The 26,630-nt window shown below is 39.0% G+C and overlaps 6 protein-coding genes across 9 annotated transcripts; 3 read left to right on the top strand and 3 right to left on the bottom strand.

The window, feature by feature from the left end:
* Positions 1–988: 988 nt before the first annotated feature.
* On the bottom strand, positions 989–9,107 carry LOC137747242 (FIP1[V]-like protein). 2 transcript variants are annotated; one of them, XM_068487314.1, is made up of 10 exons: positions 8,148–9,107; positions 6,546–6,802; positions 6,183–6,309; positions 6,036–6,104; positions 5,769–5,909; positions 5,442–5,543; positions 5,050–5,336; positions 3,013–4,660; positions 1,645–2,302; positions 989–1,377 (listed from the first exon to the last, which is right to left on the bottom strand). In XM_068487314.1, exons 1-9 carry the CDS (start codon positions 8,994–8,996, stop codon positions 1,667–1,669), a joined length of 4,116 nt encoding a protein of 1,371 aa, XP_068343415.1. In that variant the 5' UTR covers positions 8,997–9,107; the 3' UTR covers positions 989–1,377; positions 1,645–1,666. The 2 variants fall into 2 exon arrangements, with proteins under 2 accessions (XP_068343415.1, XP_068343414.1); XM_068487313.1 differs by having other exon boundaries at positions 989–2,302.
* Positions 9,108–10,919: 1,812 nt separating this feature from the next.
* On the top strand, positions 10,920–13,612 carry LOC137747653 (uncharacterized). The gene is made up of 8 exons (XM_068487795.1): positions 10,920–11,127; positions 11,468–11,556; positions 11,941–12,004; positions 12,492–12,569; positions 12,690–12,766; positions 12,873–12,939; positions 13,024–13,131; positions 13,211–13,612. Exons 1-8 carry the CDS (start codon positions 11,056–11,058, stop codon positions 13,238–13,240), a joined length of 585 nt encoding a protein of 194 aa, XP_068343896.1. The 5' UTR covers positions 10,920–11,055; the 3' UTR covers positions 13,241–13,612.
* Positions 13,613–14,134: 522 nt separating this feature from the next.
* LOC137747651 (probable CCR4-associated factor 1 homolog 7) lies at positions 14,135–15,350 on the bottom strand. The gene is made up of 2 exons (XM_068487794.1): positions 15,214–15,350; positions 14,135–15,073 (listed from the first exon to the last, which is right to left on the bottom strand). The coding sequence occupies exon 2, from the start codon at positions 15,066–15,068 to the stop codon at positions 14,181–14,183; it is 888 nt and encodes a 295-aa protein (XP_068343895.1). The 5' UTR covers positions 15,069–15,073; positions 15,214–15,350; the 3' UTR covers positions 14,135–14,180.
* Positions 15,351–16,426: 1,076 nt separating this feature from the next.
* Positions 16,427–18,499, bottom strand: LOC137747596 (uncharacterized). 3 transcript variants are annotated; one of them, XM_068487733.1, is made up of 3 exons: positions 17,259–18,499; positions 17,048–17,078; positions 16,427–16,833 (listed from the first exon to the last, which is right to left on the bottom strand). In XM_068487733.1, the coding sequence occupies exon 1, from the start codon at positions 18,405–18,407 to the stop codon at positions 17,265–17,267; it is 1,143 nt and encodes a 380-aa protein (XP_068343834.1). In that variant the 5' UTR covers positions 18,408–18,499; the 3' UTR covers positions 16,427–16,833; positions 17,048–17,078; positions 17,259–17,264. The 3 variants fall into 3 exon arrangements, with proteins under 3 accessions (XP_068343834.1, XP_068343833.1, XP_068343832.1); XM_068487732.1 differs by lacking the exon at positions 17,048–17,078 and having other exon boundaries at positions 16,427–16,836; XM_068487731.1 differs by lacking the exon at positions 16,427–16,833 and having other exon boundaries at positions 16,844–17,078.
* Positions 18,500–18,599: 100 nt separating this feature from the next.
* On the top strand, positions 18,600–20,702 carry LOC137747597 (small ribosomal subunit protein eS12-like). The gene is made up of 5 exons (XM_068487734.1): positions 18,600–18,711; positions 19,037–19,072; positions 19,680–19,980; positions 20,120–20,185; positions 20,484–20,702. Exons 2-5 carry the CDS (start codon positions 19,065–19,067, stop codon positions 20,541–20,543), a joined length of 435 nt encoding a protein of 144 aa, XP_068343835.1. The 5' UTR covers positions 18,600–18,711; positions 19,037–19,064; the 3' UTR covers positions 20,544–20,702.
* Positions 20,703–21,460: 758 nt separating this feature from the next.
* Positions 21,461–24,021, top strand: LOC137747389 (small ribosomal subunit protein eS12-like). Its single transcript, XM_068487494.1, has 5 exons — positions 21,461–21,567; positions 22,003–22,037; positions 22,682–22,982; positions 23,435–23,500; positions 23,735–24,021. Exons 2-5 carry the CDS (start codon positions 22,030–22,032, stop codon positions 23,792–23,794), a joined length of 435 nt encoding a protein of 144 aa, XP_068343595.1. The 5' UTR covers positions 21,461–21,567; positions 22,003–22,029; the 3' UTR covers positions 23,795–24,021.
* The last annotated feature ends 2,609 nt before the right edge of the window (positions 24,022–26,630 follow it).

The raw sequence follows: 26,630 nt of genomic DNA, 5'->3' as shown, positions 1-26,630 counted from the left end.
AAAAAAAAAAAAAAAAAAAAGCGCATGCTATGTAAATTGCAGCATAAAAAATTCAACGGTGTTTTGGAGTGTCATATACTTTTACTCTGTGTGTTACGCGGAGTAAAATATTGTCTGATGAGGGTGCTGACCGCCGTGCAGATGCTACTGTTTGAGTTCGTCGATTGCTAGTCCATGTTGGGCGCGTCTGGTATTAATCATTATCATTCATCGTCCTCAAGCTTTCCAATTTCGATTCTGAACGTGGGATCATGCTTTGGTGGACCCCGCCATCAAATCGTACAATGCCCAGGAGGATACTTGTCCGATCCTTCTCCAATCATATCCGTTCATTATACATCGTGCGGTCATAAATCATTGTAAATTTTTTTATTTAAAATTGAATATAAACAGTTCTTGACAAAAACTGACCGCACGATGTACAATGAATGTATGTGAAGGGAGGATCTACGGGATCCTTACAAAAAGAATCTGACGAGGATCCTCTCTCGTACAACGCCACCATGTATAACAAATGCCTTCATGTTGTTTTTTGATCAAATTTTTTTATTTTTAAGATCCGGATTTAGTTACGTTCGTGAGAATAACATATTTTTAAAGTAACACGTTTTTTCTTTGTACTCAACTTTGAATTTCACTCTCGTAATTTATTAGATTAGAAATTTAGGATAGCACAAAGGAATTTACTTTTTTGTTGTTGTCAAGTTGGGTCAAATATACTTTGGTGAATTTTGTGGCTTTACTCTGTTCAAGTGTTTGAGAGCAATTTGTCAAGGCCAAATGGGCCACTATAATTTGAAGGGCAATACATGAAAGTCCACCCTCCACTCCATTGTTGATTGAAATGTCATCACAATAAAGTTTCGAGGGTAGCTAAATTCACAAGATCTCAGTGCAGACAAATGATTTTATTCACTTGAGCTACAACCCGCTTACCGTTATCTTCAATATATATGTTAGTTGGAATGGATGAAGAGATTTATGGAACAACTAATAAAACAGTACTATTCCATCTTTGTGTTGTTACATTCAACTTTCTAGTAATCCGATGTTTCTAACTCTCGTTCCAAAATTACCCCCAGTTTTCTTATCTTTAAACCAAAAAGAAAGGTAAAAAAGGGTAAAAATAAGAACTCGATCAAGAACTCAAGATACGCTAATCAAGTTCCAGTATATATAGATATAAGTTCTAACATCTCCAACGATGGTGGAAATCCTTCTCTTTTCGCTCATCAGTTCTTCGATCTTGTTTATCTTCATCCGTGAAGCTCCACCAGTACTCTTGCATTGCTTCCAGTGGCACCCGGCTTCTTCACAGATCCCATAAACAGCATTTTCAGGTCCGGTAGACGACCCTCAAAGCATGACACATCAAACCTGAGCAACAAAATTACAAATAGTTGCTAAAAGCAATCCTGCGCCACCATCAATGGCCAGTTCAATGTTACAATCGCCAGTATATACAAACGAAAACATTATAAGTAAGCTGGGGCAGCATGGTTACAAAATTACATAACTACTGCAGAGCAGAGGTATATGGGATTCTACGATTGCAAAAACAAGTTGAATGATTGCACCGCCCTGAAGTTTCAATTTAATAATTAGGCCGAGCATAACTCTCCCAAAGAGATACAGCCAGCTAACCTTAAGTTCCGTATTTTCAGATTCAGTTGCTGATCCACCTTCTTTTCCTAGCTGGCCGTTCTGGTTTGATCTCCGACTCCACAGGAGTCTGAGTCTGAGTCTGAGTTTCGCTACTGGTGGAAGGCGGCACATCACTCTCCACCTTTTTGATTGCCACTGGCTCTTTTTCACTTGGCATCGGACGCTTGAAACGCTCACTTCTTTTCTTTAACTTCTCGACTGTGTCCAGGTGTCGCTCCTCCAATGGTTTTGTGTCGGCATCCTTGCTATCCTGATCACCGGCATCTTTCTCCTCAGCCATTGAATGTTGATTATCAACAGCCTCAACTGGCTTGGAAGATTCCTCTGGAACTTTATTGGCATCCGTGGATCCTCTGTTGTTGATCCTATCAAGCTCTTTGAGTTCCTCTGGAACTTTCTTGGCATCTGAGGATCCTCGGTTGTTGATCCTATCAAGCTCTTTGAGCTTCAAAGATGATTTACTGTTGATACTGAAATCCCTCTCCTTATGGCTTGTCCAGCGCTCCAATTTGGAGCGCCCCCTTTTCAAATCCTCTTGTTCATCATCAGAGGAAACATCTTCCTTATGCCTTTTGGAAGAGTGACGCTGTGGTGGGATTTCCTCACCAGTTCCTTGCACACGGGTGCCTTTCAAGCCCTAGAGGGGCAAAAGAGAGGAAACATTCTACATTAATCAGCTAGGGTCAAGTACAAAGGACAAAATAGTGATGACGAATAACAAGAACAATTCTGCATCAAAATTCCAGGATTAAGGGATACATTGTCAACTAATAACTATAAATGTCGTTCTATTTGTTAGTGCTTTAATCTAACTGCAGAATGCCGCATGATACGTGTAAGCCATATTCCTCCATATGACTGCAACCCTACACTGATTGAAGCACAAACTTCAAAGCATGGGGCTAACCCAAATACAGATAAAACATTACTACTGGTCTCAGCAAAGTGTACCAAATCATTGAATATGCGATCATTCCTGACCGTGCCAATACCCATTATTCGTGTGAAAATACAGCCCACAGAGGCTGCCACTAATAGGAGAAGATATGAACACAATCTTCTGATTTTAGCTCTTGCAAGGAAAAGAGGAAATGGAAAGATGAATCCACAATCCAGAAACATGAAAGAGAACGGAACCAAACCAGTGAAAGTCGAGTTTACAGATGCTCATAATCAAAAATCTATTTAATTTTATTGGTATAACAAAGAAAAAGAAATGGAATTTGACAAAAACTCCAAAATCAAGCTTGCATTGCACCCTATATACATTATTTTTCAAGGGAAGATAAACAATACAAGAATTAAAAGGGAAAAACAAGACCAAGAGAACTGATGTCAAGAACATACCATCTCCTTATTATAACCACTTTGATCTTCTTGATGTCTCTTGGAAGTGGTGCTGTTATTAGCAATCTCAGATTCTTTAGTCTTCCTTGAATTTTCTTTATGTTTTCTGTCATGGACCTTTTGGTTGTCAGCACGCTCATTATGAGTACTTGATCTCTCCTTTCCAGATCTTTTCTCATCATTATTTATTTGATTTCCACGTCCATGAACATCTTCACGTCCCCTACGATGTGAGCTTTCTTCCTCAACCCTATCTCTCCTTTTAGATGGTTCGCTATGCCGTGCAGTCTCTTTATATTGGTGCTCCTTATCAGAGCCTTTGTTCTCATCCTTTGCCCTAGTATGGCCTACCCATGCTTTGTCTTCTGCACCACGCCCACCCCTTATAGCAACTCGTCCTTCATCTCGTTCACGCTTGGGTATATTTTCCTCATGGGATTGTTTGACCCTATGCCACTCCTCCTTCTCTCTTTGCCTGTCACCTCTCTCCCTCTGCGACCAGCCATCATCTTTGTGCCTAACAGGGTGCAGATCATCAAGATTTTCTCTAACTCTTTGTTGCTCATCTCTCTTACGCTGATCCAGAATTTCATCCCTTTCACGCTTTCGGCGAGTGCTATTGTCTCTGTGGCCATGCAAAAAATCTTCTTTATCTATATGGTCTCTCTTCATATATTCCTCATCTTTCCTTCTCTTGCCATGGTAATCTTCCACATGTTCATACCTCGCCTTCAAACTACCTTCCCTTTCCCTGGGTCGTGAACCGACATCCTTATCATGATAAACCCTATAGCTACCATTGTCCACCTGTTTTCTTGACTGCAGATGTTCGTCTTTGTCGCTCCTGTCACTTTCTCGAACCTTACTCCTGTGCCTAGATCCCATTTCATCACTACGTTCTCTCTTCCTTGTTTCTTCAGGCCTGATCCTTTTGCTATAAGGATCATTTTCTCTCCGTTGCCATGGTCCATCAAGATTGTCCCTCTCCTTTCGCCTATGAAGGCCATCATTTTTCAATTGCAACTGATGTGCAGAGCTAGGATCCCAGTCCCTATAAGGATAAGAGCCCTCCCTCCCTTTAACCACCATGTGACTTCTATCTGGTTCCTGTCTACCATCATGGTTTTTCCTCTGGAACCCCTTTTCATTTTCATTAAGGTGCCTCTTGATGCCCCCCATATGTGTTGAACGTCCTTGAATGACTTCCTCTTCAACCCCATCCCTCCACTTCGGATAATCCCTGCTGCTTCCTGATCTTGCTTTGCTGTTGTCACTACTTCTTGCAGCTTTCGAGTCCTCACCATCATCAAGTTCTTCGTCAGCAGACTGTTCAACTCTTGAAACTAACTGTTTATGCTTTGGAGCCCCATCTTGCAGGGCATCATTTTCAGCAACCATAGACGTTTCCCTCTTTCCCATTTCAGAGCTTCCATCAGCCAGAACAGGCTCATCTTGTTCACTATCTCTATACTCAGCACTTGACTCCTGTGCAGCCCTATTTGTGACGGGTGATGATATCCCTGGACTACGTTTACCATCCATGCTTTCAATCGATTCTTCCTTCTGATTTTCAAGGAATTTCTTATCCCTTGTATTTCGACTAGGAGTCACATGAGGAGATCTGTCACGTGCTCTTCGTTGTGTTTTCCTGTATCCATAAGGACAGAGTTAAAAGCCATTCATGGAGTTGGACTCGAAAGCTGTTATAAATCAATTTTGTATGGCTCTCAAGCCCATAAAATCTTATAATATGAAGTAGTGCATCCATGTATTTCCAAGAATATATTGTTATTTGGGTCCCAGATTTGACTACAAATGGAGAGAACGTCCTATTGATTATAAATACTTTAATTTTGTGACCATAATAAAAGGTGATAGGTGCTCTTATAGTTGGTGGCAGAATTGGTATTCTCTGGTCCAGAATACTCAGTAATTCAGTATGTTGCAAGGTCATCTTATTCTCAAAAATAATCCTATCGCAGAATTCTATACGGGTGCTAATGTTCAACATGACAAACCAAAAAAATATCTTATTACCTTTCCTGATGACTAGGAGTCTCACCCCCAGAACCAGTATATGGGACTGCCACTTCAGGAGGGGAGGGTAAGTTTCCTTCTTCTGGTATGTTATCATGGAAGGGCATTTTTCTTCCAACCTTTTGATCGTTATTAGCCTGGGGCAAACCATCAAAATACTCGCTCTCAACCTGTGCGAGGTCTCCTTCACCTCTACCAAAACCCTCTCTTGGGCGATCATTTTCAGCTCCGTCTGGGATACCATTTCCTGCAGAGGAATCATCGTCTAAAGAGTCCTGCAAGACAATCTGTTTACAGAATAGCAAGAAGTTAACTTATATTGCATATCCAAAAACAAGATAAGAACACCCAACAATAGGATCAGCACGGCAAAGGATGGCTTTGATTAGTACCTCAATGATTGCATCTGAATCACGAACTCGAGGTGGTCGGGTATCAATCGAGGGGAGACGCTCACCAAAACCACCTTCCACCTGAATTGCTCTTCCAGTTGGCTGGCAAGAAATTAAATTAATCACTGAACTGGGAAACCAACTTTTCTTTTATTGCAATTTATTTAGCCAATGAGTTTGGAAACTAACATATCCTTTTGTCAGGTCAACAAGAGCTAGCATTATTATGGAAATTGTAAAAGAGGCACAGATCAAGAGGATGTAAAACAAGAAATAAAAGGCAAGACATCATTTATAGGTATAATAAAAAATACAGTTATTACGTACTATAGGAGGACGCAGACGAGCAGATCCTTTTGCTAAATCACTTTGGACAACATCCGACTTCCCAGGATTTGCATTTTCAGCAGGAAAATCATGAATACCAGTTGCTGCTGCAAGCTCTGGGGGCAGATCTGGATCATACTCCTGTGATGAAGAAAGTAAAAGGCAAACATAAACTTTCACTTCTTACCAATACATGGTTGACAAGAATAAATATTAAAAACTGAAAAAGCCAATAAACTTTCTAAAGGTACAGAATCACTTCATTACCTGTTCTGCTCGTCCACTTTCATAAACACGAATCTTACTTTGCATGGTGGACTCCAAGCGAAGCTGTTCCTGCGAATTTAAAACATAGGTACACTTATAGCCTTACCAAACATACAATAGACAAAAAGCTTTAAGGTTTATTCTTACCAGCTGTTTGCAATAATCTCTCCAGCTATCTTCATTTAAGCCAAAATTGAAAAAGTCCGATGTATCAACACCAGGATACTTCCAAGGTTTTTCCTCAAAACCATCAATGTCAATATCAAATATGGTCCTGGAATACATAAGCAGATTCAGAAAACAATAGAGAACAAACCAACTTGGCTGTTACCAAATGATTACACTTAAATTAATAGAACCCTGACGTCAGTGCTATAGAGCATACGCAAACTGCATTGCCTAGCAACTCATTAATAATGAAGAAACACAACAGTATGGCACTATCGTAGAAGTAAAAAAACAACGCCAGTTCACCATGTATATTGATAACTTAAAAAGGAAAAAGATTACTTGTGTGAAGGAAGTGTGAACTCCAGTCCACCACCGAAACCGCGACCACCCATATTGTTGCTCCAGCCAGGCGTGCCAAAGCCTGGATGAGAGTTCTTCTGCAGTGGAGTGCCATTTTTCATTCCTGTTGGTCTCCAGTCACCTCTACCTCGACCAGCTCCAGGACCCATGTTTACAAGTGGACGAACTTGACCTGGGACTCCTCCAGGGCCAGATGTAGTTGGTCCAGGCATTGGCACAGCACCAGGTCTTACATACTGCATAAGAAGAAACCATTTTTAGGTATAGAAATAGAGCATTAAAACCGTTCACAAACTACTAACATGCAAACTATTCCTTATGTTGCAGATGAGACAGAAAATCACAAAATGGCATATGCTAGTCTATAAGAAAAGAGTAGTAGGAACGGGGAGCAATCATGCTGGGGTTCTACAAATTAAAGCAGTAAAGCCAGCAGTTTCCAGATTGCTACAATTGACTCTTAAGGCATCTAGAATAAAAGAAGTACGAATATTCTTCTTCACTAAGAATGCATTCAAAGAACAACTCTAGAAAAAAATATTATTCACTAAACGTGGTCTGAACAATATGCAGTGTACAAGGCTGCTAGCATCGTCCAGATTTTCAAGCAATAGGTGTTTTTGTCTATGGGAACGTTTCACTATCTACTTGTTCGTAGAATATATATAACGTGCAAAATAGCTTAATAACTGCACCGTTTACTGAAGCAAGATTGCAAAGGCCAGACATTTGAGAGCAATAAGGCATACTACGTCTAGCTTTCTTGGGGTATAAAACAAACCTCATAAATTGCAAGAATTTCACAGTGAGTAAATTTTCTTACGAAAATTCAGAAACCCGTTAATGATGTCTCCCTAGTTAACTATCAAAGTAACGCCTCAATCGTTAAGCTCAGTAATAAATGAGCCACAGTCCACTCTGTAGTTAACGTGCCTCAGCGAGACAACGCTACTGAATCCACCACGTGGAACCTAAATTCTTCATATCAGCATTAAAGTGGCCGCACGTGACAGTTAAAGATTGATAATGGTGAAGAAATGTGAGGACTGGAGTTGCAAAGGTTTGTTAGACAAAAAGAGTTCATCAATGAATTGCCTATTGGAGCAATATTTCTCGAAAAGAATATATGTAAACAACATGTTTAACAACTTTTCTAAGAAAAATTAATTTATAAAGGAGGGTATCACTGCAGTTGTCCCCCACAGCTAAGCCTATGTAGAAAATAATACCCAGCTAATTCATCTAGAAGGTAATACCCAGCTAATTAAAACTCAATCTTTCGACAAAGACAATCCGAGAAAATCGAACAGATTTGGTTCTGTTTTGAGTAGTTACTCTCAACCGCAGGACTTCCTCAAATTTTCAAGCATCGTCTACCGGGGTAAATACCAGAATTCTGAAAACATATTCAAATTATAAATTTTCACTTCACTGATAAATCAACTATACATTCACATTGTACAGATCATTACAAAGCATAAGTTACAATTCTAATCTCTCATCATAAGAAGGGGACTTTACAAAGACCCCAATACAAAAAGTTCCCTACTTTAATCAACATATTAACAAAACTAAACTAACCTTAAACTGAGAATGAAATGGATGATACCCATGACTGCTATACCCAACTTTTGGGGGCACAACCACACCGCCAGCAGTCTTCCCGGCTTCAGCCATCTCCTTCCTCTCACCTTCCGCCGCCTGTGCGCTCTCTTCCACCCACTCTTGGTCGTCCATTGGCTGGTTCGGCTCACTATCAGCCACAATAACGAGGCCGTCATCGTCATCGTCATCTTCGCCGCCCATTCCGCCTCTCTCCATATCCATAGGCCCGTGGTTGTTATCATTCAATACTATCTGCAAATCGTCCTCGCTATCGTCGCTGTCCCAGTTATCTTCGCTTCTCTCACCATCTCTTCTTGTAACTTCCGGGTTTCCGAAATTCGCTGCGGAATCATTCACCGGAAAGGTATCCGAAAGCCCGGGAATCACCGGACCCAAACCCATAGCATCAGCTCCATTGTTAGCCTCCTCGATGTCGAAATTCACATCCTTGTCCATCAAATCCAAATCTTTACCACCAATATTCAAATCCACGGAATTGACTTTCGGCAATTCGACATCTTTAGCCTCCAAAACCCTAGACGCACCTACTGGAGCAGCATCTCTAGCGGAATTGGTTGGAACAGAGGCGGCGGGAGCTAGGGTTTGGGAATTGGACGGGTGAGAAACAGAAGGATTAGAGTGCGGAGCTGCAAAAAGGATCTTGTCATCTTCGTCGAGGACGTTGAGATCGATCGGACGGTGGAGAGATTGGGGTGCGGCGGAGTATTGGTGGCGCTGCGGCGCAGATGATGACGATGGTTCGGACGATTCAAAGGGTCGAAGAACGTCGGTGTAGAGATCTCCGAATTCGTCGTCGTCTTCCATCGGAAAGGAGGGAGCTTTGGAGAGAGAAAGTGTGTTCCAGAGAGAGAGGGCGAGGAGAAGGTTTTGAGGTCTGCAAAGAGCCCAAAAGAGTGAAGCAATGGCCAATGTGTTTAAAACTCGAAGCATTGCATTTTATGTGTTTTCCATTTTTTTTGTTTGTTTTGTTTTTGTTTTTTTGGGTCTGATTTCCCAATTTGTTTTGCATTCCAAATCTGAAAAGGTTATTATTTATTTTATTAGAAAAATTAATGAAAATAATTTGAAATTTTTGAGTTTTAGTGTAAAGTGAATAGTACTAGTATTGATTTTTTTAGTATAAAAATGTAATTTTTCGTTAAAGTAAACAGTACTGGAAGCTTTTCGTTAAAGTTTCCTATTTTGTTTTAGAGAGCCTTAATAATTAAAAACGGTTTCACACGAACTTTTAATTTTGTTAAAATTTTCAATATACAAGATAAACGAGTTTTGTACATTCTTGTTATCACCATGAATATCTTTGTTTATTTATACACCTCGATTTACATATAAATATCAAGAATTGCTATTTTGAAAATTGTTTGGAGATTTTATTTCCTCTTTTAAAAAATGACAACGGTGACAAAGACAGGATCGAAATGTGATAGATTGTAACGAAATGTGAGGAAAAATGATGATGAGAGAGAATAACGAAGGTGCGGGAAAAAGGACAATGTGGGAGTATAACGAATGTGCAGAAATTATCAAATTATTATGACTATCTCATTATAAGGTTTATCTCATTCTTAATGTAGATAATATCGAATAAATTTAAAATAAAATATTAGAAATTTTCTTAAAAATCAATGATGTTGATGACAGGCTTGTTGTGCACCTTGGCCACAATAACGAGCCCATCTTCATAGTCGTCCTCTTTTGATTTACTTTCTTAAAAAAAAAAAAAAAATTTGATAATGATTAAAGCGAGAAAGCATAAGCAGAATAAAGATGTGCGAAAATTAGTTTCTTAAAAAAATTGTTCGGAGATTTTTTTTTCTCTTTTAAAATTTTGGTTGGATAATGCTATTTATACATTCATTTTTACTTTTCACACGTCCATTTCAGTTTTGGATCACCGATTAAATTAAAAAAAATTAATATCCAAAAAATAACAAAAGTGTTTAAAGAATAAAATGTGAATATCATAATTTTTTTTGGTTACGGGACTGACTGAGTAATATGGGGACTGCCAATGGCCCGATTGGGATGTCATTCGGTTGTTGATAGGTCAAACAATAGACGTGTTGTGTCGTGGAACTTTTGGAAGCGTAGTGTACTTTTGTTGTTTGGCATTTTTTTGGGTTGGTTTGAAAATCTTTTGGTGGTGTGATGGGTTATAAGTAATCCTCTTCCTTTTTCTTTCAAAACTTCACATATCGACATAACTTGTTGAATTCTACGTTATCAATTAAAATTGAGATCATTTTTATTTTTGAGTTTCTTATGCTTACAAAATATGAACTTTTGGTTAAAAATTTATAACTTTGTACTTGAAAATTAAGAATTAAATCAATTAAAGATGACTAGTCAAATTGATTTATTTTCCTTTCTTTGTTTATCCCTAAATTTCTAGATTCCTTACTTTGAATGTATTCATGTAGGATTATAAGTAGACACGTTATCACTGTTTCAAAATGGCCTAGGCGTTGGACGGTGTAGAACCGATCCAATTTAGTGTTACTTGTTTTGAGCTTTTGAAAGAATATTTATCATATAATTTTCCAAAAAAATAAAAATGGAGAAGTTATTTTCACACATTTATTAACTTCTTAAACATCATTGGTTCCGTTTAATTTATTCAATTTTATGATCATAAAAACAGAGGGCGTATGATAAAATAAAAAAAGTACGTGAAAATCATTTATTGGATACTTGAAAGCTGCCGGTCCAGACCGGCACAAATAAAGGAGCGAGCCGATGGAATACACAGAAGTAGCGAGTGTTCTGTAGAAGTTGTGCTTCCGAAAATCCGATCCGCAACACCACCAACTCTGCTTCTTCGAATTTCTTCAAATCCAGAAGAAAAAAGAAGAGTTGGGGAAGAATGATTGGAGCAGGGAAGATCAAGCAGTACTCCAATGTCCTCGACAAGCCCCTCAGCAAGGGCAAACAAGAGGTCCTCTCTCTCTCTCTTTCTCTAGTTTATGCTACATGCTTGATCGGATTACCTCAATCTTCAACAAATGGCAGCTTTTTATTGGATTTCTGGGTGTTGGGTACTGTGATTTGGGGGAAGAAGAATTGCAATCTCTAATAAAGTTTTTAAATTTCATTCATTTCGAACTGTTATGCTGCAAATTTATGCTCGATTGACCTCGAATCCGAGTTCTGAACACATGGGTCGTTTTCATTTGTCGAATTCTACGTTAATTGTGATATGGGCAATTTGATTCAGGCTATTCAGTTACTTGGGTTTGTTGTTTTTTTGCTGATTTTGGCATTTGATGTTTTTTCAGGTCAGTTTGAGTGCGTTTGCGTTCTTGTTTTCGGAGCTTGTGCAGTACAACCAGACGCAGGTTGACAACATAGCTGAGCTAGAACGAAGGTGATTGAAATTACTACCATTTCGATTACATTGTTACGTGCTCATCATGCGCATTCAAATTTGTTTCCTAAGGAAAAGGTGAAATCATAGTACAATATGAATAGAAATGGTTATTTTATATGTTATAAGGACAATTTACTCTTTCGTCCGAATATGAATCACCTAGGATCGTTTGTTTGCTTGATATTGCAAGTTTCTTCTGCACCCTAGCAAAATCACAGAGGTGGTTTGGAAAATTGAAGCGAGTTTGAACAAAAAAAGGTTCTCGAGGTGTTGTGGCAGAATAATTAATTCTATTATTCTAATATGTGACTTATATTGAAATTCTAATATGTGAGTGTTAGAAACCAAAGTTTCAGTAATATTTTATGTAAACTGGAGCAGGCTGGAGGATGCAGGATATGCTGTTGGGGCTCGAGTTCTGGAGCTTCTTTGCCATCGGGAAAAGGTATGCCTTGTTGTTGAGCAGGAATATCCCTAACTATTATTTTTGTAATCACGATATTTAGATACTGTTGCTTCATTTGGCAGTAAGTGAGAAGTAAAAAACAGATATCAGTATCTTTGGATTATAACATATTCTCTATCTATAAGTTGGCAAGTGCAAGGAGCTAACGATTACTGAATATGTAGTTTTAGTCTTTGTAAACAATTGATTCTTTGAGTGTAAACTACATTGTTACTACGTAGTTGCAAACCAAACTTATGCAACATATGTTTTCAGTTGTGGTTTATAAACTAATCCCTAGGCAGGAGAAGAAATTACACATAACAATGCACTGTGCTCATTATATTGGAATTTTGATAAAATGTTATCCTAATGGTCCAAATTCTAACAAGTTATACGTGCTGGTGGGTTTGGATCTATCTCATGCTGTAGTGGGTGAGACTGCATGTATGCTTACTGCTATATTAATGGTTCTTTGATGCCACAGGGAAACAGAAGGGAAACGCGGTTGTTGGGAATCCTGTCTTTTGTGCATAGCACTGTTTGGAAGGTGTTATTTGGAAAGGTGAGTGCTTTTGCTTTGGCTTCTTTATCATTTTGCATGTTTAGGGCTTAATGGCTGAATAGAGCACAATGTACTGAAATTAGGAACTATGTTAACTGCTTCTTGGTGCCTGAAAATTAGGTAGCTGATTCCCTTGAGAAAGGCACTGAACATGAAGATGAGTACATGATTAGTGAGAAGGAGCTCCTTGTGAACCGGTAACAGTTTCTGCGTTAATGATAGTTTACTTCCCCTACTGTTTCAATTAGCTGGATCCGTCGGGTTTGGTTGATGGCCAATTAATACACCATTTTTGGATTGTAGATTTATTTCGATTCCAAAAGACATGGGAACCTTTAATTGTGGAGCATTTGTTGCCGGAATTGTAAGGGTAAGTGCGACGACACTTTCTTGCTTGTTAATTGAAACATCTGGTGCTTCTATTGTCTGATTGGCCTTTCATTTCCCAATGAAGGGTGTTTTGGACGGTGCTGGTTTTCCAGCTGTGGTAACAGCTCATTTTGTACCAGTGGAGGGACAGCAACGACCTCGAACAACCATCTTGATAAAATTTGCTGAAGAGGTGACTATCTTTTGTTTTCCGCTATGATGTTTCATTTGTCTTGGTATTCTAATCTTGTCGTTTTTCTTTCCTCTGCAAGGTACTACGAAGAGAAGCAAGGTTAGGTTGATGTTCGTGGCACGGTCATCTCATTGTTAGTTTTCCTAGCGCTTCTCCGTAATCCAATGAAGAAGGCGGGGACTTACAGATGGATTGTCGAGCTAATGAAATTCGCACCTCTAAACTTGCGGGAATTCGAAGTCCCACATTGGTTAATTCACTGTGTAAGCTATGGCACAATGATGATTTGAAAGTAGCTACCATTGTTAAGTGTGGTTTTATATAGACGAGAAGAGAAGTAGAAAAAATGAACAACACTTAATTACTGCAAATTATGTTGTTTATAGAAACTCGAAAGAACGACTGGCTTGTGCTTAAAAAAGCCTCATTTTATCCCCTCGTGGGCCTTTGAGACATTCTTTTTGTCAAATAAGATACACTACCGTAAATTTGGGTTATGTCGGTTATGTCGTGTGGCAGGGTCCTTACTTAAAGTTTACCTAATTGCATAGGAGAAACAATTACTGGTACCAGTGATCTTGAGAAGGAACCACGAAGTGCCACAAAGGAAAATCAAATGACCTGAAAGAATCTTATGTTTTGAGGTTGCAAGAGACCCATGTAGCGAGTTGCAGAAACCACAGAACATAATAGTGCAGGGCTTCATCTGATTCTTAAAAACTAGAAGGAAAAGGGAAACCAGTCGGCGAAAACAAGGTTCATGAGCACTAAAAGTACCAATCGTCTTCGTTTTCATCACAAAAAAAGGATTGTGTAAAGTTGAAGGGAAGATATTGAGGAAAACAGAGGCAGCATGAAGCCGACCAGCAGAATGTGCAAACCTAGCAATGAACGATAAATCGTAATTCAATCACAACGGCAGCAGTTCAATATCTTGAAGAGGAAGAAGAAGTAAAACGATAAAAGATGAGCATACGAAGAGATAGAAACAGGCACCGAGATGTAGTCTACCAAATCTTTTTTATTTTTATTGATATTTCTTTTTCTTTTCAAGGAGAATTAGGTCCGTTCTCAACACCAAGACCATATAAAACACCAGCATACTTGTCAGGAGACCCGTCAAAGTAAGTCTCCTTCAGTTTCATGAACGTACTGCATGTTAGCAAACTATCCGAACCAGCTTGGTGGGAGATGCCAATTCTCTCAACATCTAACAGCTCCGCGAGTTTGTTCAACCCACCATGAAGGCTGTTGCAGAACCTCATCAGATGCTTGATATCATAAACTGTAGGAAAATACATCTTGATCATTTTAAAGAACCCCGCCTGTGTGTTCGGGAGGCTTTGGCCTGTAAGCAGCTTGAGCAAGTACCCAAAATCATACCCACTATGGAATGTCACCCAAACCACATTATCAGACAGCACAACTCCGGATGTCATTAGTAGCTCGGTGAACTTACTAGCATCGACACCCTTCTCATTGTTCTTCACAAAATCCATACCGCTCTGGGACAGTAACTCTATCGAGTCACTAGCATACACATCCTCGTTGGGGTTGAAGTCGCGGAAATTGAATTGCCACACACAGTGCTTGTCGGTTCCACAGGTCGGAAGGTTCCCTTTCTCATCAGAAAATGTGAGACCCAACTGTATCAACTTCAAGAGGTCCACATTGGCCTTAAGGGTTTGATAGTGATAATCAAAACTGTCCTTGAAAGTCCCTACAGGCCTCAAAACAATACCGGGAAACTCTGTGTCCATCGCTACATATCGGTATTCCTCTACAACACTGCGAATCAATTTAAACTCCTCCTCAAGATTATCGCTCCAAACTTCCCTAATGTGAATCGAATCTCTATTCGGAAAACTAGACATTTTCTTCGGGCAATAACAACACAAATTGAAGCAAATAACAAGACCCAAAAGAGCAAAAACCATAGAATCTGCAAAACCAAGAAACCCACAACCCATATCAGGAAACAAGAACAACCCACATCTCAAAATTCATACTTTATCAAAACCCATGTATCCAATCATCCAATACCTATAAATCATACGACAAATCAAAGGTACGATAACTCACCTCAAGAATCAACGACTCCGGAATTCTCTTCTCGTTTTCGGATTGAGAAATGACGGGTTGGACGGGCGGGCAACAAGATGGAGGGGGGATTTTCTCCGAGAAATCGATGATTTTCTCGGGAAAATTGGGGGTTTTGGGGGAGAAAAAACGAGGGTTTTGACGGAAAAGGGATATGGTTATTTTATTTTATTTTATAGAAAAAGAGGATGGAAAGCCAAAAATAAAATGGTTTTGTTTTTAACGTCGTTTTGGTGAGGTGAGAGAAGGCGCTGTAAGCCTTCCTTGCTTACATTGTAACAGCAAGGAATAGCTAGTGAGGTTGGTGACGATGGACTGGTAATCCCTCGTGAGGTGGGTTCTTATATACACAACATTTCTCAAGAGTCTTTTTTCTTTTTCTATTTTTTTTGGGAATTTTAACGAAAAGTTTTTGTTACTGTTCATTTTAACGAAAAATCATATTTTTACATTAAAAAATGAATCATGTTACTATTCACTTTACCCTTTATTTTGTCCTTATCATTAAAATGCAAAATTTTGAAAGCATTTTCATTAGGTTTTTTTTTTTTTTTTTTTTTTTTTTTTTTTTTTCACCTGTTTTGCCCTCTACCTTTTCATTTCTGTTGCCCTTTGGCATTTATGCCCGTCTTTAAATCTCATTTTAACAATGTCCTGTGAGTTGCGGACCTCGTTTTACTTTGCCCTCCGATGAGATGCTCAATCGCCCCTTTACAACAATGTCCCATGAGTGTGGACCTTATTTCATTTTCCCTCCGATGAGATGCTCAATCGCGCCCTTTGTTTGTGCTCGTGATGCACTATGGAATCTCAACCGTGCTGATGGACGAAGAAAGCTCGTGGTGTAGGTTCTACTCGAGTCCCATTAACCTCTCAATTCGTGTCAATGTCCTTCAAGCCCTTGATTTTTTTTACAATTTTAGTAGTAACTTGTATTATTGCACACGAGTAAACTAAAGTCAAGGGACATTGGGACGAATTAAGAGTACATGAAGTTCGGAATAAAATTAAAAAAATTTGAGCGCACCGCTTTCTATGAAAATTTGAGCATGTAACCCGCAGTCAACGGCATGTAATCCGTGGATGGGGAAGAAAATTTGGTTCTGAGATGGTGATTGAAAGGCCGATAGACCGACCTTTCTTTTTGTTCTGTGTTTTGAAAAGCCAAATAAAACAACAGACTACTTCATTAATCATTAGTAATTGAAATTCGCATATTTTCTCACTCATCTGAAACGAAAATTTGGCAACAAAAGATAACACTTGGCTGACATGCTCACAATCTCAAGTAAAACCTTACCCTGTTTAAGCAAGAACTGATACTTTTATCCTCTGCAAACTAAACCAGAAGGTCGGCTCTCGTGTTACTTTCTTCTCAGGGGTCACTAAAAAGAGTTGTTATTAACAAGCCAACGAATGTTCACTCAGTGCAGAAAACAGACCGCTACAAGTTTTGCAGCTGAGACACTATAATGAACTTCATTCCAGGCTCCTCCCAAGTTCCATCAGCCCAAATGGCCAACAATTGATTGCATTTCGTATGGGAAGCAAGGGTGCAAAGTGGTGCGGCATGGAACAGCTCAGGAACTCTTCAATTTCTAACTGCTTCGTTTCCAAAACAGAACACAATTTGGGTTCAGGTAGATCACACTATTTGAACATACAAATCTTTACATACAACAGCCACAGGAATAACAAAAGCATAGCACGATCCTACCAATATCGGAATCCTACCAATATAAGAACAAAGGTTCAGAAAAGTAATAATGTGAAGAATGGACCTTGATGTTAGCATCTGTAAAATTTGAACCATTACCAAATTTCGATTCTGCCCACTGGTGGTATTGCTGCAAATTAAAGGTTGTTTAGTTAAAGCAGCCACATCAAAAACACCATCTTCACAAACGTTATTGTACATCAAGGAAATAATGTTCGCTATCAAGTAACAAGATACCAAACGAGAGTATATTAATGATATGTTTGTTCACATTACAAATAAGACAGTATTCCTTTCTCTTAGACCTTACCATCAATCAGTTTCTACCAAGTGGGAGGGATCTGCAAGAAAATGTTTCCTTGAAGTCCTTCTTCCTTGACGACGTGAAGATGGACGCATACACTTCCTTAGTAGCATTAGCTGGGGCCATATCCACCGCCTTGAACCTCTTCGCCCCACCATTGTTCGCATCCTTCACATTAGCCCCACCATTCACACCCTTCCCATTTACCTCTACCTTTACTGAAGCCTTCTCCACAGCCTTAGCATCAATGCCATGCTTGGTTCCACTCAACCGGGAGGCCTCCAAACCCTCTTCCTCTCCACCATTCACACCAGAATCCCCGTTTTTGGACTTCTTCACCTTCTTCACTCTCCCTTTTGCCTTCTCGGCCTCCATCCTCTCCCTCAACTCCGCAACTTCCTCTTCGTTCCCATTAATCACAATCTTATCCACCTCCGAAAATCCCACATGACAAACAAGGCAAGTCGACGACTTTATCTCCTTCATAGCCTTTGAACTCAACACATGCCCACAAGTTCTTAATCCCACAAACTTACATTTACCATTGAACTCGACCCCAGTAATGGGGCACTGAAACCGCGGCCCGGCAACCGATTGGCGATTGAATTCAGCCCCGGTAATTGGGGTAAGATGAATACTGATCATGTCCTTCAACCCCTTTATATGCCCAAACGCCTTGGGCACCTTCTTCCCCAGCAACGCCTCCACAAGAGCCTCCTTGTTAAACACATTCCCCAGAAAATCCATCACGCACGGCTGCTTCAATGGCTCGTTCGACAGCGCGCAATTGAGCCACTTCGAAAGCCTCTGCTCGTTCGGGTCGACCTTATCAGGCTTCTTCTCCGCGTACATTTTGAGATAGCAGTCGCGAGACTCCGCCCCCGTCGCGCCGCCATCGCCGCCGCCTCCAAGAGCTCTAATCCGTAAAATTAGAGTAGAAAGCGGGGTAATTTGAGAATCGAGAAGCGGACTGGAGTCGTTTAGAGGCCTACCATTAAGGGTGAAGTAAAGCGATGGCAGGGCATGGGGGAAAATTGAGAGCTTGAGGTGGCGGAGAGTTGGGGTCTGAATTGGGGATAAGGTTAGGGTTTGGGTTGGGATTTGGAGATCGGGAGATTCGAGGAAGATTTGGAAATTTTGAAGTTTGGGATGCATCGTGACCTTGCGGATTGGAAAATTAGGGTTTCAAGATTGAAGATTTCGGAGGGAAAATTGCAGGAACTGGGAAACAAACCTGTCGAATTTGGGGATTTATAAGTTCGGAATGAGAGAGATATCGGAGGGCGTTGGAGTCGGTGATGAAGTCCTCAAATGAGGGGTAGAATAGTAACTTCAGCGTAGGGCTTTTAGGGTTCTTTCGATATAAAGCTCAGAACTTTGAACGCTCGCCGTCGTCTTCCATACACTTATCTTGCTGCCTCCCTCGCATCTGTACGTCTCCGCCACCTCCATTATCAAGGTTGGTGTTTATCTCTCTATGTTTCCGATCACATTTCATCCCTAAGTGAATGGAAATCCCTAAAATCTCTAAAGTCTGAGATCTGAAAATCCCCTGATGGGCACTTTGAGTTCTCTGTTTTTTCACGAAAGCAACAAATTTATCCCCCAATTCGAAGTAACATTTTCATATCTTAGGGTTTGTGATATTGTTTTGCAGGTTTTTACTGCCATTGTAATGAGATTTGTATAGATTTCAGTGATAGAGCTTGTAAATTTGGTAATTGTATGTTTTACTGAAATATTTTATCTGACTGACATCGCTTTTGTTGATTTCATATTACCAGGGTTTGTAATTTCAATCGGCCCCAAAAAATGTCAGGGTATGTAGTCATTTGTATTTCCGATTCTCTGTACTTGATTTTCGCTGTAAATATCGAATGTATGCATTAATGGAGGATGCAAATACTTTTAGAGATCAAAGTTGGTTTCCGATTGCTTGTCCTGAGCACTAGCGTAGATTTATTAAAATGTAGGATGCAAAGGTTGTTAGAGATCAAAGCTTGTTCCCGATTGCTTGGCCCGAGCAGTAGTGTAGATTGATCTATTCTACTGGTGAACTTCCTTTCACCAATTTGTTGCGAGAGGGCATGATATTAGTCTAGCTATGTGAGAGCTGTGGGGTTAGGAATCCAGATTTTCAGAACGCATAGTGAACTTTTGAATTCTAGTTAATGTCTATAGCAGCCTTTCTGTTTCGACAGTGGGAATGTCATGGATGATTGTGTGAAGGCTTAATTTAGTTGTATGTTTTAGATTTTGTGTTTCTACTCCATGCTTGTTTTCACTTACTGGACATTCCGATAGTGGGACATGGCAGTCTATCATACGCATTCTTTATTTCTCAGTTTGATATACTTGATATATTTTGGTGTGTCATATGTGGTATGGCAGCGTGTTTAATGTTACTTCATTTTATTGATTGTACAGAGAAGAAGAGGTTGTTGTTCCAGCTGCCGAGCCTGTTGCTGCTGCTGCAGCTCTAGGCGAACCCATGGACCTTCTGACCGCACTGCAACTTGTGCTGAGGAAGTCATTGGCTCATGGTGGGCTCACACGTGGACTCCACGAAGGTGCAAAGGTCATCGAGAAGCACGCTGCACAGCTCTGTGTTGTAGCTGAGGACTGTGACCAGGCTGATTACGTTAAGCTTGTCAAGGCTCTATGTGCTGACCATAACGTTAAACTGATGTCAATTCCTAGTGCTAAAACTCTTGGAGAATGGGCTGGTGTAAGTGAAAATCAATTGACATAGAAGTTTTGTTAGTTTTAGATCTTACCGCAAAGTAACTATTTTCATGTGTTAAACATTTAGTTTGTTTGTATTTTTTTCTTCAACTTATTGTTATTTTTATACCATCTGCACGCAGCTTTGCAAGATTGATTCAGAAGGAAAGGCAAGAAAGGTGGTTGGCTGCTCTTGCGTCGTTGTGAAGGTATTTATAACATTCATTTGAGTGCATACATTACTACATTTCCAGTGTTATGTCTTGACGCTAAATCTCCGAAATATTTTGTATCTGGTAGAAAAACATCCATCCGAAAATTTGGTGTTCCACTAACTACATAACTGCATTTTTTTTCGAGATTTTCTGAATAACTTTATAATTGTGCAGGCTAATACATGCTAATCGGGAAGTTTTTGTATTTCTCTACCATACGTTCTTATGGCACCACCAAATTTGATTATTCCTTTTATTCGGTTTGTTTACTTTATGGCATTTTATTTCGCAGGATTTTGGCGAAGAATCGGAAGGCCTTCATGTTGTTCAGGAGCACATTAAGTCCCATTAAATTAGAAAAAAAGTTAGCCCCATTTCGATTTGGGTGTGATGTTCTTTAGGTAGAAGTGGAATTGGGTAACTTTCCTTTCAGATTATCGAAACATATAATGTTTTGTCCGTCTTTACCTCTCTGTCCGGAATTGAAGAAGTTTTCTGTGTCGTTTCTTTATTTGATCTGCGTTTTTAGTACTTGTTGATCATGCTATCGGTTTTTAGTACCTTGTGGATCACCATACAGGTTTTACATTTTCTAGCATCCGTTCCACAAACGAAAAAGGATCATCGACGGTGAAACATGCTTACGTGAAACAATCGAAACCAACCGAACCGAACCAAATCATTTCTTTGTTCTAAAGTTTTTCTTGTAAGTGAGAGGTTTTAGGTTCGATTCTCGCTAAATGCGAGTTTGAACCATATTGTTAGTAGTTCATTATGAGGTTTAGCCTACTCTCCTACTCTCCTACTCCTTTAGTGCAAAAATATCGTTTGTTCAAAAAGGAAAAAAAAAAAAAAAAAAAAAAAAAAACCCCTAATGGGAAACATAGTTTATCTTTTAAGTATTGGTTTACGAGGAATCGGGATTTTGAGTCCAATTTTTTTCGCATTTATAAAAGAAAAAAAATATGGATATTTGATACTAGCTGACCCAGTTGCGCTAATGGGTGGCCGGATCTCCAAATGCCATGGGCTATTATTATAAAGTCGGTATCGAACTCGTTGAGTGAAAACGTTAGAAGTCTCACCTGTGAATCAAGAAAAATATCATTAAAACGTAATAATAACCGAAGAGAAGCGAAGCATCAAAATTTAAAGGAAGTGATTAATCTTGGGCTTGGGCCCGACATTGTGGCAAAACTTAAGCAAATAAATTATTAAAGCCCAAGGGTACTATAGTAATTTTGGTTAAGTGTTTTAGGGTTTATGCAGATTCCATGTGAGTTATAAGCTCGGCTCCTGCCTCATTAGCCTTCTCCTGCAGGATACAGTGGTGCCGCTTTCAGGATTTCGATCTCCGCCTCCCAACCACCGTCGAGGTCAGCGCTGCGTTCAGTTGCATTCTCTTCTGATTTAAACTTTACAATTATATTTCGGTTAAGAATTGTGTGTGAAAGCCTGGGAATTTTAGCCGAAAATTGAAAGAATAAAAAAAGATGATTAGGGTTTAAAGATTATTAAAAATCTGATATTTATTCGAAGGAGGATTTGAGTTCTTTGTTTTTTCACGAAATCTATAAAATTTCTGGGGAAATTGGAAGTTAAAATCTCATGTCCGAGCATTTGGACACTAAATGTAGCAGCTTCAAATTTCCTTAGCAAGTTTGAAGGGTTGTGGTCTTTTTTGGCAGGTTTTATTGCTCTAAGCTTGTTTAGATTTCAGTATTTGAGCTTGGAAGTCTTGTAATTGTTTTATCTCTCACTGAATTTTCTTTAATCTGGCTGATATATCATCTGTTTTCTCATGTCATCAGGGCTTTTCGTTTCAACCGACCCGAAACATGTCAGGGTATGTGGACATTTTGTTTTCTGATTCTCTACTTATGGAATATTTGTTATATAAAAGATGCAAATAGTTTTAGAGATCAATGGGTGATCCTGATTGGTTGTCCTGAGCAGTTGTTTAAATTTATTTGTTGTATCGATGAAGTGTTTTCACCGGTTTGTTACATATCGTGATGATGGGACACGGTATTAGTTTAGTTTGAGAAGAGCAGTGGGGTTAGGATTCCAGAATCTCAGATTTCCGAGGAACTTCTGAGTTGTATTTATTTGCCTGTAGGGGCCATTTGGTTTCGACTGTGGGTGCATGTCATGGATGAGTGAGTGAAGGCTTGTTTTAGTTATGTTTGAACTTGTGTGTTTCCGATACAATTGTTCTCAATTTAATGTTGTATGTTCTCCCATGAAAGATATATAAGAAGCTTTTGTAAGCTGTACCAAGTCTTTTTTCTTTGCTAGTCACCTTAGGAATTGAGGTTGCACTCTCGAATTCTGATTTCTTCATTGATCCTTTAATCTAGGACTTTACTGGCTGGATAGTGCTTACATACTTCAGTCTATCGTAGGCATTTTTTTTTCTCAGTTATGACATCCTTTATATATATTCGGTGCGGTATGTTCTAATGTTACTTCAATATATTGGTTGTACAGAGATGAAGAAGTTGCTGTTCCTGTTGCTGAGCCTGTTGCAGTTCCTGCAGCTCTAGGTGAACCAATGGACCTTTTGACAGCCTTGCAACTTGTGTTGAGGAAGTCATTAGCTCATGGTGGGCTCACTCGTGGACTCCACGAGGGTGCAAAGGTCATTGAGAAGCATGCTGCACAGCTCTGCGTTGTAGCTGAGGACTGTGACCAGGCTGATTATGTTAAGCTGGTCAAGGCACTATGTGCAGACCATAATGTTAAACTGATGTCAATTCCTAGTGCTAAAACTCTTGGAGAATGGGCTGGTGTAAGTAAAAATCAATTGAAATACAGAAATTTCGTTAGTTTTTGTTTTTTCATCAAAGTATTTATTATCATTTGTTTGTCATTTTAGTTTGCTCCGATATTTTCACCTATCTTTCACTCCATTTTGTTGCTTTTCCCAATATTTTTCAATTGGTCCACAATTATCTTAACTTTGTAGCAATACTTTAGAGTGGTTTTACATCCCACTTAACTAAAATGTCTCTGTCAATTTGCTTATGATCTGATGACTTCCATTGTGAGCGGGGCAACTGGATTTTTCTAATATTCAATGTTTTCTAAGATTCAAACATGAGACGGTCTTTAAATGGTTTCTAATGTTCAAGCTCTATTTCATTGTTTCCATTTTCCGTTCAGCATATTAATTTTTCTCTTGTTGCCCATATTTATGGATCTTTCTGAACCAGTTGTTAATTCTATACTGTCCGCTCACAGCTTTGCAAGATTGATTCAGAAGGAAAGGCAAGAAAGGTTGTCGGTTGCTCTTGTGTTGTTGTGAAGGTATTGAGAACAGTCGGTTGAGTGCATGAGATTTACTGCATTTCCGGTGTTATATATTGAAGCTGTCCCAAAAATTAATTTATAACTACATTTCTGGGACTTTCTTAAACTACATAACACTAGTACACACTCTTAGGGAATCTTTGTTTACCGTACTTCCTCTTGGCACTTGCCAAATTTAATTATTCCTCGCATGCTGTTTGTTCACTTGCCTTGTTGCATTTCATTTTTCAGGATTTCGGTGAAGAATCAGAAGGCCTCCATGTTGTTCAAGAGCACCTCAAGTCCCATTAAATTATTAAAGTTCTGCTTTCGGGCCGATGTTCCCTAGATAGTCTTAAGACCTCTTTAACATCCGGTTATGATATCAGTGGTATGTCCAATCTTATATTACTGTGGCTTTGTTATAAGATTTTGATTCGAGCATGTTATTTAAGTATTGACTTGAGCATCGCCCGAAGGAGTTTTACAATTTTGTAACTGTTTTTGACTTCGAATGAAAAACTATCGTCAATTTGGCATGCTTGAATGGATTATTGATGTTGAGGTTGAAAGCAAAATCTTGGCTGCCGTTTTATGCTAGAACGCGGTGTTTCTTTTGTGGACCATGTAGAATTTGAAGCTCATCAGCCTCAGGCTTGTTATCTTGATGGTTTTTTCGTCCCCATCCCAATTATATCTCAATCCTTGCCACAAAATGTATGGGAAAATAGACCTCCATGAGATTTATGGGATTAAGTAATGTTATCCTGGAGTGGTCAGACAAGTGGCTCTCAGGCATGCCTGATGCCCGTGTGTGAACCACATTTGCATTCAAGATTCAACCATCATCTCTATAGACTCTGGGTATGACTCATCATTCCTAGAGATGCGAGTTTTTTTACAAGAAGCGATAGCGAGAGGCTTGAGTTTTTTTGTAGTGCGTGTATTGGTAAATATGGGTCTTGTGTGTAGGATTAGATTGGAAGGAAAAACCGTTATATTCAAAGGAAAATTAACGGAAAATTAAAAAAAAGTTTTAATGAAAAATGATAAATAAAGGTGTAGTAAATAGTATCAAAGAAAGGTAAAAATATGATTTTTTTGTTAAAAGTGAACAATACTGAAAGTGCTTCGTTAAAACTTCTTATATTCAAAGTGTGTCAAAGGAAGACATGAAGGAAAAAAAGTCGTTTGACTTGAAGGGAGAAGGTGTATGCACGTTAAGCAAACTTATCCTTTCTAACTGTTTCAAAAAGATAACATAAAATAAGAAGAAATAAGTTTCTTTTATGACTAATTCATTTGGGAAAAATCGTTCACTAGCTTTTTGTTCAGTCGATACTATTGCCTTGAAAAGCTTTTTAAATAATTCTTAACAATCGGTTTTGCCTAAACACGTTTGTTAGAATGAAATTTTCCTTAAAAATTGAAGTGTTTCATAAAATAGCGGTTTTTTTGGAGAAGCACCCGACACTTCCAAACATACCCATAAGTTCATAAATAAAAAAATGAATGACAATAACCCCTGATCGAGATTCTCTCTCGATCTTTGTGTTTAGAGCCCAAGGACTTGGATGTTCAAGCTATTGAAGTTTGAGGGAGAGATTCGGACTGTTGGTTTGTGTGAAGTGGGCCAATGAGATAAGCTAATAAGAACCGTAAGATTTAAAATGAGTTATCTAGATCTCTGGATTCGTCTGCTTCGAACACAGAAGTTCGGAGAGGATCCCAACTCCATAAGCCTATCCCTTCAAAGATGGTGTAGAAACTTTCACATATCCAATGGGGACACAGAAGTTCGGAGAGGATCCCAATTCCATAAGCCTATCCCTTCAAACATGGTGTAGAAACTTTTACATATCCAATGGAAAAATAAAAGGGGTTTTGCTTTTTGCAAGTTGCCACAACCAATAACGAAAGTGTGGCCTAAAACTAAACCACTTGGGTCTTGGAGTTGGGGATATAACTGAAAAAAAAAAACGTTTCGGTTTCGGCCATGCTTTCTGACAAACCCATTCGTTTCCGGAGTCACCACCACTGGTTGTTACGTCCAATAAGAAACCCTAGCCAACTGCAAATGAGCAGTGAATGAGACCCGCATAAAGAAAAGATAATGGGATAAACTTTGGATGTGAAAGAGGTTGCTAACAGTAAAGGAGCACATATTTTGTTAGGTTTTTCACTCATAATATAACACAACAAAAGATATCAAACGATAGCCAAATATGTATGAAAATATGGAATCTATCAGGAAACATAGAAAAATGTCAAAGGTTATTAATTGGAAAATATGAAGACAACCTCCCTAATTGATAACAAAATTAGAAAATACCCCCAAAACTTACCGCGAAGTTTTGACCTAGTAAATGATAGATTTGGAGCTTGTAGCTTAAAACTTGAGTTTTGTTGCTTAATAATGTGCAAAACTTACTGCGCAGTTTTGGCCTAATAAACGATAGAATTTGGAGTTTGGGGCCTAAATTTGCAAAACTTGAATTGTTGTTTCTTGGCTTTACGTCTGTCAAGCTATTGTTTGTTGCGAATGTATTTGCCAAAAATAATGTGACCGAGCTTATTTACTTATTTATTTTACACAAGTGATAGCAAGAGACTCAGAATCAAACCATTGATTCACGGACTTAAAGCACTGGTCCTAAAAGCCGCTTGCAGATTCTTATTAAACTTGTTAATCTATCTTATCTATGAAGAATTAGACTCGACCGTGGTTTAACGTTGTTAGATTGATTAATTAATTTGTACATATATAATTAAGATCCCATGCATACTTCAAACAATAAGACGCTGCATACACATGTAGCTATACTTTTGCAGGAGGAGCCTGCAAAAAGATTCGATGGAGAGATGATCCCAATTGTGGAACACGTTGAAAACATGCAAGAACCATTGATGATGCCAAATTTGCCAATGCAATGTCAAGCAGCCCTCTTTATCGGAGGACAAAATTAGCATTGTGATTATCGATCCTCCTTAATAACTGGTAGTTGGTTTATCTACTAAATCCAAGCTAATCCCTCCGTAATACTCGTAACATCTTACAAGTTTATGTTTTAATCACCAGATTAGTTATATATATAATGCGGCCATTTAGAACTAATCTTATTAGACAAATATTAATTTCTTTTTATTT

This window comes from Pyrus communis, chromosome 10 (assembly GCF_963583255.1).
Source record: "Pyrus communis chromosome 10, drPyrComm1.1, whole genome shotgun sequence".
NCBI lineage: Eukaryota > Viridiplantae > Streptophyta > Magnoliopsida > Rosales > Rosaceae > Pyrus > Pyrus communis.
The sequence above is the reverse complement of the archived record's forward strand: the minus strand, read 5'-3'. Positions and strand labels throughout refer to the sequence as shown.